This window comes from Dromaius novaehollandiae, chromosome 16, assembly GCF_036370855.1.
Source record: "Dromaius novaehollandiae isolate bDroNov1 chromosome 16, bDroNov1.hap1, whole genome shotgun sequence".
NCBI lineage: Eukaryota > Metazoa > Chordata > Aves > Casuariiformes > Dromaiidae > Dromaius > Dromaius novaehollandiae.
The window spans coordinates 20,385,647-20,397,935 of NC_088113.1; the positions used below are offsets into that span (position 1 = coordinate 20,385,647).

The 12,289-nt window shown below is 64.3% G+C and overlaps 1 protein-coding gene across 2 annotated transcripts in view; it reads left to right on the forward strand.

The window, feature by feature from the left end:
- The first annotated feature begins 832 nt into the window (after positions 1-832).
- The window catches only part of HELZ2 (helicase with zinc finger 2), a 30,297-nt gene continuing 18,840 nt past the window's right edge, over positions 833-12,289 (forward strand). The window contains exons 1-5 of one of the 2 annotated variants that reach the window (XM_026116060.2): positions 833-1,238; positions 8,932-10,073; positions 10,214-10,397; positions 10,868-10,975; positions 11,690-12,213. In XM_026116060.2, the coding sequence (XP_025971845.2) occupies positions 9,070-10,073; positions 10,214-10,397; positions 10,868-10,975; positions 11,690-12,213 (1,820 nt within the window). In that variant the 5' untranslated portion in view covers positions 833-1,238; positions 8,932-9,069. Of the gene's footprint in view, positions 1,239-2,230; positions 2,340-8,931; positions 10,074-10,213; positions 10,398-10,867; positions 10,976-11,689; positions 12,214-12,289 lie in introns of those variants that run through there. The other variant, XM_064521669.1, reaches the window with a different exon arrangement.

Genomic DNA, 12,289 nt, shown 5'->3' on the forward strand with positions numbered 1-12,289 from the left:
CCACTGGCACGGTGCAGCTCTGCCGAGGCCACCGGCACCCTCCCGCCTCCGCCTTATCTCCCGGGGGAGGACAGGCCTCCCGCGCGCTCCCTAATTGCTGCTTTGCTGACAAAACACGGCCGAAGGGAGGGCGGCCCGGCCGGGGGGGAGCCGGGGCAGCTCGGGGGGGTTCGGGCCGAAAGCAGGGCTCCGGCTGCGGGTGCCGTGTGTGTACCCGGGTTCCTCTCGACAGAGGCGTTTTTGTGTGGTTTTGGGGTTCGTGTCCTGGTCGCTGGTGCAGCCTTTCCCTCCGAGGCCTGCGATCCCTGCTAGCTGCTCCCGCTCGGAAGCGCACAGCGGTTTTGTCCAGGAGCTCCTGGAGCTGCTCCCGCTTGGAAGCACGTGGTGGTTTTGTCCGGGAGCCCCCGGAGCTTGGGGCTTGCAGCCGGACGCTGGCACCGAGCCAAAGCGCAGCGGGAAAGCCGGGGCTGGGGCAGTGCTGCGGGCGAGGGTCGCGGCTCCTCCGGGCCCCTCCGAGGGTGCTGCTGCCGGCGGGACGAGGGTCTGCGGCGCCTCGGCCTCGTGCTCGGCCGCTGCCACCCGGCCCTCGAGGTGCACGGGGGCATTTCCAGAGGGGTCCCGGGGTGCCGTGTCGTGGGAGGAGGCCGGCTACACCGGTTCCCGGGCCTGGGGGCTCGTGGCAGTGTCTGTGCGCTTTGCAACGGGCTCGCCGCCGCGCTCGGGGGGGCTACGTGAGCCGCAGCCCCCCGCGGCAGCCAGCCGGGGAGCGAAGCTGGACGATTGCGGACCCTCCAGACCCGCCGGTGCCGGCACGACCGCCGAGGAGCACGCGCGCTTCCGAACGGAGCTCCACAAAGCCTGATGCAAATGAGACCGTCCGCGGCTCCGCCAGCGCTAGCTCCCGGGGGCGGATCTGTTAAATTTATTTCCTTATTTTTGTCATGAGCCTGAACTTTCTGCGGCTGGATGCGCTTCTGCAGGCGGGGGGGGAATAGAAATTGAAACTGAGGATGCTGAAGAGAAAGGAAACCGGGCGGCCCTGCCCCAGCCGGAAACCCTTCTTAAACAGCGGCAGCCCAGCTGCTCTGCCGGCCGGCCGCCTGCTCTGGCCGGAGACTCCCGCTGCCTCCGCGGCTCCGCTATCCGCCGCTGGCTAAAGCGGAGGAGGCCTAGAGCCGCCCAGCACCGCGCCAGGCTCCGGGGAGCAAGACGGTTCCTGCCCCGCGTACCTTCGCCTGGTAAGCACCCGCCGGGCAGGGGCTGGGAGAGTGGCCAGGGTACCCGGAGCGTGCATCCCGCCGGAGCGTGCATCCTGCCGGAGCGCAGGGCATGCGGGAAGCGGGCAAGGCAGTGGGGCAGCCGGGATGCTCCTACTTTGTTAACCGAGGTGCACAGAGGAGCCGGGCTGGGGTGCAAGTCCTGCACCCTGGTAACTGGGGGAGCAGAGCTCGGGGTGCAAACCTGGCACCCTGATAACCGGGGTGCAGGGGAGCAGAGCTGGGGGGCCAGTCTTGTGCCCCGATAAGTGGGGAGCAGAGCTGGGGCACAAACTTTGCACCCTGATGACTGGGGGAGCAGAGCTCAGGGTGTAAGTCCTGCACCCTGATAACCGGGGAGCTGGGCTGGGGTGCAAACCTGGCACCCTGGTAACTGGGGTGCAGGGAGCAGAGCTGGGGCACAAACTTTGCACCCCGATGACTGGGGGAGCTGGGCTGGGGTGCAAGTCCTGCACTCTGATAACTGGGGTGCAGGGGAGCTGGGCTGGGGTGCAAGTCCTGCACCCTGATAACTGGGGGAGCAGAGCTCGGGGTGCAAACCTGGCACCCTGGTAACTGGGGTGCAGGGAACAGAGCTGGGGCACAAACCTTGCACCCTGACAACCGGGGTGCAGGGGTGCTGGGTTGGGGTGCAGACCTTGTGCCCTGGTAACCGGGGTGCAGGGAGCAGAGCTGGAGTGTGTGGGGGAGCCGCGCTGGGGTGCAAACTCTGCCCCCCGATGACTGGGGGAGCCGGGCTGGGGTGCAAGTCCCGCACCCTGATAACCGGGGTGCAGGGAGCAGAGCCGGAGCCGGGCTGGCTGCAGACCTCGCGCCCCGGGCAGCGGGGGGACCGGGCGCGGGGCCGGGCGGCAGCTCCCCCGGTGCCGCCGCTGCTGCCGGCTCCCCCCGCGGTGCCGGCGGGCGGGGCGGAGCGGGGCGGGGCCGCCCCGGCGCGGAGCCGCCGTGATGCAATTTCCGCGAAGTCCGGCCCCCGGTTTGAACGCGGGGAGGCCCCAGAAACGAAACCGGCGGCGGCGGCGGCGAGCCCCGAGCCCCGAGCGCAGCGCGGCGGCGGCGGCGGTGAGAGCGGCGCGGGCCCGGGGCGCCCCGGGGGGCTGCAGGGTGCCCTGGGATGCTCCGGGGCATGGGGTGCTGCAGGGATGCGGGGCGCCCCGGGGTGCTCGGGGGCATGGGGTGCTGCGAGGATGCAGGATGCTCCGGGGTTGCAGGGTGCTCGGGGGCATGGGGTGCTGCAGGGATGCGGGGTGCTCAGGGGTACAGGGTGCCCCGGGGTGCTCGGGGGCATGGGGTGCTGCGAGGATGCAGCATGCTCCGGGGTTGCCGGGTGCCCCGGGGTGCTCGTGGGCATGGGGTGCTGCAGGGATGCGGGGTGCTCAGGGGTACCGGATGCCCCGGGGTGCTTAGAGGTACCGGGTGCCATGAGGTTACAGGATCCTGCGGGGTTGCAGGGTGCCCTGGGGTGCTGCGAGCCTCCAGGGTGGGTACAGGGTGCTCTGGGGTGCCGCAGGATGCCGGGCGCTTTGGGGTGTTGTAGGGTGTCTCCTGGGTGCGGGGTGCACTGAAGGGCCGCACGTCGCAGGGTGGGTGCGGACCGCTCTGGGGCACAGGATGGGTGCGGCGTGCTGTGGGGTGTAGGGCACCCCGGGGTGTGGCATGATGTAGGGCACAGGGTGCTGTGGGGCACTGTGGGGTGCACCGGGGGCTCAGCCCGCGTCTGCTCCCCGCGTGAGCTGGGGCTCTCCTGAGGGGCTGGCTGGGTGGGGTGCTGCTCAGGGTGCTGCTCTCGGGGTGCAGAAGTCGCTGGGTGCGAACCCCTGCTCACACGGCGGGGAGCGTGCGAGCGGGTCCCGGGGTGCATCTGCTCCCCGCTCCGACCTGGCGCTCCCGAGGGTCGCGGACGTGGTCTGGGGGCTCTTCGTGGGCCTCCGCACTCCGAGAAAGACGGGCGCAGTAGCTGCGATGGCGGGTGCCGGAGGGGCCCTGGCGTGCCGGGTGCTGCACACGAGTCGGGGTGGGGGGGACACTTTCCTGCTGTCTTGGGCAGCGGCTCCTCGGCTGCCTCTTCCCGCAGCCGCGCTGGCCGCACGGTGCCCGCTTTCCGGGTCCGGCCCTGCCCGCACGGCTCCCTGCCACCCGGGATGGCTCCCCGCCACCCGAGCGCTTTGCCTTGGTGGAAGAGCCCGGGGGGAAGGAGGGGGCACCAGGAGCTGCCCGAGCTGGTTTTGCCGGAGAGGGAGATATCCGAGGCCCTCGGCGGAGGGATGGGGATAACCGCAGCCAGATGGGCTGCCAGGACGGGAGCAGCGCGCGCGATGCAGCTCTGGTTTCGCCTTGCCAAACCTCTCCCGCGCAGCCGGGTCTGGCCGTGGCGCGGTCGGTGATGTTCGCGCCGGTCGCTCACGCGGTTCCTCCGAGCGCTGCCGGCCAAACGGGAAAACCCCCGGCGCGTCCCGGGCCTGCGCGGGGCAGCGGGGCTCCGCTGTGCCGCCGGTGACGTGGCAGGCCCGACTGGGGGGCACTTGGCTCGCTCCTATGCTGCCCATTGCATAATCGCTCGTCAATAATTAATCGAGGCCAGGCCTAACGAACGGACGCGAGGCCGGTGCCGCCGGGGCTGCCGGAGGGTGCGGGGTGGCAGGGCTCGGCCGCGTCGGTGCAACGGGCGCCTGCTTCTCGCGGGCGTGCGGGAGGCCGGGCTTCGCGTCTCCCATCCTGGGAAATGTAATTACGGCTCGGGTCGTCTGAGCCCACGGAGGATGCTGCTCGGGCGCCCTGTGCCCCATCCCGAGCGGGAGGGGATGCGCGGGAGCGAGTCCCCGGGGACGGGGACGGGCAGGGGGGAAAGGCGGCGGGTGCGAGGGGCCGGGCCGCGTCCCCGCAGGGGGTTGAGCCCCCGCGAGCAAGTGCTGAGCTGGTGGTTCAATAAACCACCCTCTCTCAGTTGGCCAGAGTGACTTTCGCCCATCAGAAGGCTACAGGTAGCTCTAAGTGCTAGGCCGTGCTTTTGGGGACTTCTGTAAAGAACGAGCGCTTTTCCTTTTTTCCTTTCTCTTCTGACCTAAGATGTTTGATACAGGATGTTTGTAGAGACCAGGCTTTCGTGCTGCTGCTGCTCCGCTGAGATTTCAGGAGGGAGTTTTACAGCTGCCCTTCCTCTTGCCTCCTGCCTGCAGACCCAGACCGAGGGCTGTTCTGAGAACTTGCTCAAAATCTGATTGTTTCTTTAAAAAAAAAAAAAAAGAAAAGAAAGAAAGAAAAGAAAAATCAACAGTAACAGATTTGACCCTTTGAGCCCAGAATACTCCCTCTTGGCTTCTTCAGACTGGCGCGTCCTCCCCTTGGCATGAACACTGATAACACCCCGGCTGTCCTGTTCGGTCTTTGTTGGCGGTTCTCAAACCGTTCAGCCGCGAGGGGCCGTGTCGTTACCGCGCTGTCGGGGGACCGCAGCTCCTCTGCGGCAGCTCCCGGGCTCCGTTGCATTCGGAGCGCTGGGAGTGAGCGGCTGCGCTCCTTCTCAGCTCCGCGCTGACGGAGCCGAGTGCCAACGGCCGCTTTCCATCCCCCGTGTTTTGTGCTGTGGAGATGTTTTGGCGTTTTCACCAGCGACTGAGTTTCCCCTGTGCCAGATGTTGCACAAACCCTGGGCGTGAGCGTCTTTCCCTGGAGGACTTCTAAGGAAGAGCCCTCCAAAGGCAGGAAGGTGAAATTCTGCTCTCGGAGGGAAAATGAAGTTTTCTCAAAGCCACAGATGCTGGAGAAACGTAAGCACCGCTTCAGCAGGGCTCAGGAACGTGCTCCTAACCCCCGTCAACTTCAAAGGCGCTCCGAGTTCGAGGGTGACCTCGGCGCTTGGCTGCTGCAAGCGCCGGATTCCTGGAGCCAGGCGCGGGGCGTTTCTCCTGGCCGCGGCTCAACAGCAGCCTGAAACCCATCGAACCGCTCGCCGTCGCGGTCCTCCCCTGCCCCGGGGGCTCGCCAGCCCCTCCGCGGCGTTGCTGCCAAGCCCGCGGAAACGGGGCGTCCGTGCCTCGGTTCGGCTGCGCGGGGGACGGGGCGGCTCCAGGAGCCGAGTGCTCGGATCGCAGCCGGCCAAGCTGGCCTGCTCGGTGCGGGCTCCGGAGGCGCGGAGCGTGTCCCGCACGTCAGGGCCGTGTGGATGTTGTAAAATCGCCAGGGCGAGAGGTGGTTCCGAGAGTCGGTCCCTGAGCAGCTGATTTTTGGCAGTGTGGATGTGTGGGTGGAAAAAAAACCTCATTTAAGGCCGTGGTTCCTGTGCATTGACCTGCAGAGCAGCTCAGCGGAACCATAAACCTTCTCCCGTGCTGACACCGCGCTCGCTCTTCCCACCGCCCGCGGGATGGGACGCGTGGGAAACGTCCCTGCAGGCAGAGGTACCCGGCTGGTCCCGCGTGCTGCTAGGGCAGTGCTCTGGTCCCGCGGGTGTGTGGGGCCAGCGTGGTGGCCCTGACTCTCCTAACCAAGCCATTGCAGACTGAGAAGGTGCTTTGGTGTCACCTGCGCCGTCCCGCTCTGCGTAACATGGATGTGTCCCACGGGAGACCTCAGCTGCGTTGCTAAGATCTCCTCTCTCGTGCCGCGCCGTGCCGTGGTTTTTTCTTCCTCCCGGGGCAGCCTCTTGGTGTGATTCCTTGCTGCCTGAATAAAACAGAGGCAGTAACACCAGCTCTAAACATTGCACTTCCAGCAGCAGCGAGTGGTCTCCCCACGCTGCAGGAGGTGGAATATTTGCCCCCCCGAGGAGCGTGTAGCCCTGCCAAGCTCTCCCAGGGATGGAGCCGCGGGATGCAGCGCGCGGCTGTGCGGCCCTGGGTGGAGAGGGCCCTTCTGTGCTGTACCGCATGCAGCTCTCAGTACCGACTTTTGTGATGAGGAGGTGATTTGTTAAGCAAAACAGGAGTTAGACGTTCAGCAAGCCAGAGCCCCTGGCTGCAGACAAAATACTGAAAAACAGCTCGCTTGCAGCTGATGCCGGAAAAGCCAAGCCCCGATCCGTGTTTTGAAGGCATTAATAATTCTGTTGTGGCCTGCAGAGAGCAGCCCTCGGGTTCAGGGTCTCCGGCTCCGCGGCAGTGTTGCGTTGCCTTTGCTTTGCGCTTCGGGATCGGTGGGAGATCCCTGTGTGCCCTTAGCCCGTGCTCTCGGCCTGGTGGTCTCCTGTGTTCTTACTGTTCTGCAGCTTGTTTCATGCCGGTGTGAAACGCTTTCTGCGTGTCAGGCGGCACCGGGACCTCTGCCACGTCCTTTACCTCTGCAGCAGGTCACGGAGGCAGTTGTGGAGTTTGGTTAATGTGGGCCTTGAAGGACATCTCAGCTTCTCCAGCCTGGATAGAAATCCCCGTGCTTGGAGCACCAGCGAGGTGGCCCACGGCTGCCACGATTGCTGTCCCCGAAGGGCACCTGCTCCTGGCGGACCTGAGTGACGGGGGGCCGCGGGACTTCCTCGGCTGAGGCTGCCCTGGTCCGAGCAGATCCGTCCGTTTGTGGCGCCCGTCTCCGTTTCACAGCCTGGGAGACGGGTGGGCGTTCGCCAGCGGGACCGTGAAGCTGTTTGCCGGCGGCAGTGGCTGCCCCGGCCCCCCCCGGGCCCCGGCGCCCCGAGGCAGCCCAGGGACTGCCGTCTTCCTTAGCGCGTGCATCCTCACGGCCAGCAGCTGGGTGGGAGTTGAGGCATTCGCGTGACACGGTGCACGGGGTGATGCTGCAGACGCAGGACCGAGATGGTCCTCGCTAGAGTCTGTCGCTTTGAGCAATTCATAGCTCCGAGGCAGGAGGATCAGACCCGGGACAGGCACGGCCACGTCCTCCCGTCGCAGGGGCCGTGTTGCCGTTCCTGCTAGCAACCGCGGGCAGCTCTTCTCCGCGAGGCCTCGCAGTCTGCGTGCGGTAACTGCTGTGCTCCAAGCGAAGGTCTCGGAATAAACAAGTGGGGATGAGTCAGGGATGAGTTAGGGATGAGTTAGCTCTTGCTACAGAGACCCGAGGGCGTGACATAGTGAACTGGATCTTCGGAGAGGAAAAACTAATGCTGCTGTGGAGTTTAGCTCCCTGAAACGGAAAGGAGCAATATTGCACGGAGCCAGGATTTCTGCCAGGCCTTGAAAGATAAACAGTGCTGCTGTTTCTCCCCCGAGCGCGTGTTCAGCCTGACGCGCTGCAGAGAGGGGGGATTAGGGGGCCTCTTCCTTGCCCTGGCCGGGCTGCTGCCCTGGGGAGGTTTTGGCTTGGCGCTTCGCTAGCCCCGCTGCCTCCGCAGCCTTCGCTGGAACAGCAGCTTCAGCATCCAGTCAGCTGCCCGCCGCCGTTACCATGTTTGCCCCGGAGGTGGCAAAGCATCGTTAATTGAAGAGAAAAAAATCCTCTAGGTGAGAAGTGTTTACATAGGAGCAGCGCAGAGTTTGGCACCCTGCTCCAGTTTGCAGGGCTGCGGTTATAAATACTGCTCTTCGCTGTTATTGCTAGGGAGCCAGTCCTGCGCGGTGGAGCCCGAGCTGCTCGGAGCGCGAGGTGGGTGCTCGCCGCGAGGCCGGTCCCTTTGCTTGAGGGCAGAGCGCTCGCCCTGCCAGCGGAACCCCCCCGTCGGGCGCCCATCACCCCGGGTCCGTGGCTGGGCCGGTGGCTTGGACCGGGCAGCGCCTCCAGAGCCCGCTGCGCCTCGTTCCCACCGAGCATCTCCCCGAGCATCTCTGCCAGGGATGCTCCCAGCCGCTGCTCACCCAGGAAACCGCTCGCAAAACGGTCCTCACCCCCTGCACCGGGGCCGGTGCACCGAGCAGCGAGTCACCGCGCTCACATCTGGAGCCGGGGCTCTCGGCAGCCCGCTGAGCCAGATGTTTGCCAGGCTGTCGCCCGCTCGAGGTGGGGGCTGAGCTGCTGTTCTCGCGCGCCCACCTCCTGGTGTTGCTGCTGCACGTTAATCCCAGGGGCTCTCGTCTCCCCGGGGGAGCGGGGTTAGGCCCGGGTTGCTCCTCTGCGCGGTGTGGGGCAGCCCTGGAGCTGCCCTGTGGAGTCCCAGCAGGGCCCAGGCTGGGAAGAGGAAGGGCTGGGAGGCGAGAGAGCAGGAAAAAGAAAGAGAAAGTTGGCAGGAGCAAAAAGAGAAGGGGGGGAGGCGCCCGGAGCGGGAAGAGGAAGTCGGATTGTCAGGCCATGGGCTGGGAGGAGGCTGGTCCCAGCCGCGAGACGGGCTGCTGGTGCTCCGGTCCGTAACGTGCCCGGATCCTCCAGGGCAGGCTCTGCCGGAGCGGCTGACTCCGGGGTCGGCGGTAAACGCCGTGGGCTGAGGCTCTGCAGCCCGCGGCGCTCTGGGGACCGAGCCGAGCCGTCCCATGTGCCCTCCCCGCTCGGCAGCCCACTGCGTTCCCCGGGGTCCCGCGCAGCGCGCCTTGCAGGACATGCTCCCCTGGGACGCTGGGCTGGCGGATGAATGGAGCTGGCTGAGTAGCGATAGACCCAAACGTTTGAGCGCTGAGCGTTGGTCTTGTTTGCTCGTTTTTGCTGCGGGCTGAGGCTCCTAGGTGCTTGGAGGAAGCCGATGAGCTGGGCTGGGCTATTCTAACGTCTCCAGGCGTGTGCAGTAAGGAGACGGGTTAATATTTCCTGCTCACGCGCTTGTTCCTTGTTTCTTCGCCAGGCTTTGTGAACTCGCACCAATGGCCGGCAGGTACGTCGCGAGCTAGGACACAGCCTGCTCTATGGCGCCTCCTGAGCCCGGGACCTACTTTTAGAAACTTTTCTGCGCGGATTCTGTTTCGCTCGGCCACCGCCGACGATGCCGATGGCGAACGGCCTCTCCGTGCCGCTGGACCGCCTCCAGCGGCAGCTGGAGCTGTGCCTGGTGTGCTCCAAATGCAGCGTGAAGGAAAACGAGATCACCTACCAGCTGAAGGAGGTGGAGCACAAATGCATGTACGAGATCCTCCTCGCCAGGTGCAGGGGCAAGAGGAGCACAGCCTGGAGGAAGGTCTCCAGGCGCCCGGGCTTCCCCAACCCAGCGCGCTACGCGGTCTGCCGGTACTACAACCTGGGCCTGGGCTGCAGCAAGCACAAGAACCAGTGCACCTTCGCCTGGAGCCCGGAGGAGGCGATGGTGTGGAACTTCGAGCAGGAGCACGAGCTGGAGAGGCGCCTGCTGAAAGCCGAGGTCCTGCGGGCCCAGCTGGCCGGCTGCCCCAACGGCTTCCCGCCGCCGGACCTGGCCAGCCCCGCGGGGGACATCGTGAGCGAGTTCGGGGGGCGCTTCCAGGAGGTCTGCAAACACTGCTTCTTTGGGAGTCCTCCGCAGATCTCCGCGGGCGGCCCGGCCCGGCTCTGCGAGTACCACCGGACCTGGGACCCGCTGTTAGTGCACGTGGCGTCTGACAGTCGGAGGAAGAAGCAGTACACGGCCGTGCGGCCGTGCCCCGAGTTCCTCCCGTCCCTGAGCTACTGCCGGTACGTCTCCAAGGGCGAGCCGTGCAAGCACGGCCCGCAGCGGTGCCGCTACGCGCACAGCGACGTGGAGATGGCCGTGTGGCAGGCGGAGAGGAAGCACGGCTTGGCTCGCCCGGACCTGCTGCCCGCCTCGGGGACGTGCGGCGAGAACGGCGAGCAGGCGACGCCCGCCCCGGCTCACTTCTACTGCCGGGTCTGCCTGGTGACCTTCAGCTCGCAGGAGAGCTTCGAGAACCACTGCTCCTCCGTGGAGCACATGCAGATGATCTCGGCCGACACCACGGTCCAGTGGCTCCACCGCGCACCGCCTCTCGGGCTGACGAAGTTCTCGCTGTGCAGCAGGTAGGACACCAGCCTCGTGCCGCGAGCGAGAAGCCAGGCTCTGGTTGCTCCTGCCCCTCGGGATGTGTGCAGCCGGGGAGGGGGCGGGGGGCTGCTTCATCCTGCCGTGGGTCAGACCCACAGGGCTCCTCTCCTTACAGAGCAGAGGCGTGCGAGTTCGGCGATAGCTGCACCAAGGCCCATTCCGCTGAGGAGCTGCAGGAGTGGATCCAGAGGGTGAAGGTTGCTGTGAGGAAGAAGAAGCAGGCCCTGAAGGACGGGCTCTTGTCCTACCAGGATCGGCTCATCGCTGAGTACCAGAAGTGCTCCAACGAAGTGTTCATCGTAAGTCCTGGGCTGAGGGTGGGAAGCAAGTTGGTTTTCTGGAGCAGAGTGCTTCTGCCAATGATGCAAAGTCTCTTGCGTGAGAACTTGGGAATGAAACCGGCAGTTCGCGTTCCTAATGGTTTAACCTCCAGAGGTGGGCGAGATGCAGAATGCTCTGGAGAGGCTTTTGCCGTCGCTGTTTCTTTAGCCTCTTTAGAAACAGCAACCTGAGCATCAAGGAGTCTCGCTATTTGCCCGACCAGGCTGCTCTGCCTTGTGTCTTTTTATTTCCTGAGGCTGCTACGTGGAAAAACTGAGCACCAGTGTTTGCTCCTTTTGTCTACTCTGAGCTGTGAGAATTTACTGCTGGTCCTCTCTGGGAAGGAGGTAGCCTAAAAGCGAAGGATGAAGATAGTCAGGTGGAAGGCTCCGGAGTTTGTCCCTGGAATATTGCCTTCAGCCTCCCTCCTCTTGTGCCTCCCCTGTAGATGGCTGAGCATGTCGACGGTGTTACGGTTATGTGTGAGCAGCCCCTGCACGTGCAGTCGGAGGACAGGAGGATGAAACACAGGTGGAAGTTCAGAGTCCACTCCCAGGTAAGCTTCATTCTGCGTAAAGGGAGCCTGAGACCATGCTGGCTCTGGGTGAGAGCACCTGCTCCTGTGCACAGTCCCTGGTTTTGCCTTGTCCATTTTTTCTCTCTGTGAGGGTCTTAGCACAAGAACAGGGATTTGGGGATGTCCACGTGAGGACGTGTTAAGCATTCTGGAGCCTGCTGAGCAGAAGGCGCTCCGCAGCCCTGAGCGTGGGCTGTCACAGCCTGTGTTTGCGCTTGAGCTGGGGCCCTTCGGGGAGACCGCGTGGGGTATGCAGTCACCCGTGTCTCCTGTCCCTTCTCACGCAGTGGGTCCCCAGTGTGTACCTAGCTGCTCTGAACATGTCCTGCACGTAGTCAGAAAGAGCAAGATTCAGTCACCTTCCTGCCCAGAATTTCGTGGGTGTTGGGGGCAAGAGGCTGGGTCTAACTGTTTTCTGCCAGCTTGTGAGATTTACCATTTATGGAAGACTATCTTAACTGTTATACAGATGAAACCCGAGGTTTTTAAAAGCTTGAAGTAATTGCTAGGGGCAAGTTCCTTTCTGGAGAATTTCAAGAACTCTGTAGGTTTAGTGTGGTGTCCTGGTCCTGCAACAGCTTTTGATGGGAAATGCTCCTGGGAAGATCTCACGAGCCATTGGGTCCACAGAGCTCTCCGCAAGGAAGCAGCCAGGTAGATGTCACGACGCGTTCTTGTCTCCTCCGCTGGCAGGTGCCTCTGAAGCATGTGGCGCTTCTGAAGAGGGAACCTGGAGTCACCTTCTACCTCTCGGGGGATGGATTTTCACGGGGCCTCCACTACATCAGGGGGGAGCACTTGAAAGCTCTGCCCTCCTCCCCACACACGTTCGTGGTGGAGGTTTGCATGGAGTGCTGCACGCTGGGAGTTTTCGAGCAGTGGGTGGTGTTCGACTTTGACAGCCGCCCTGTCCTCATCCAGAAGATCCGGGCCAAGGTGGGCCGGCGGGAGCTTCCTTGGCAGATCCCAGCCAGCAGAGAGAGTAGCCGTCCCGTGAACTTTGTGCGGTGGCACAGCGGTAACCGGGTCATCATTCCCAGTGTGCCGAGGACCAGCGATGAGGTGGATCTGCTGGCCAAGTACAAACCACCTGCTCTGTCTCTGGACTTTCGGCATGAGGGCTGCGCGAATGTTCCCATCACCCGTCTCACCTATAGGGACAGGATGCACAGCTTCCTCTTCCGGGAGGAAGAAGCCGAACAGGCTCTCATTGCCAGGTAAGTACCCGTTGTGTATCCACATGGGTCCTCCGAGCCGTGGATCACGGGCCCGTCGCTAACTCTGCCTTTGGGG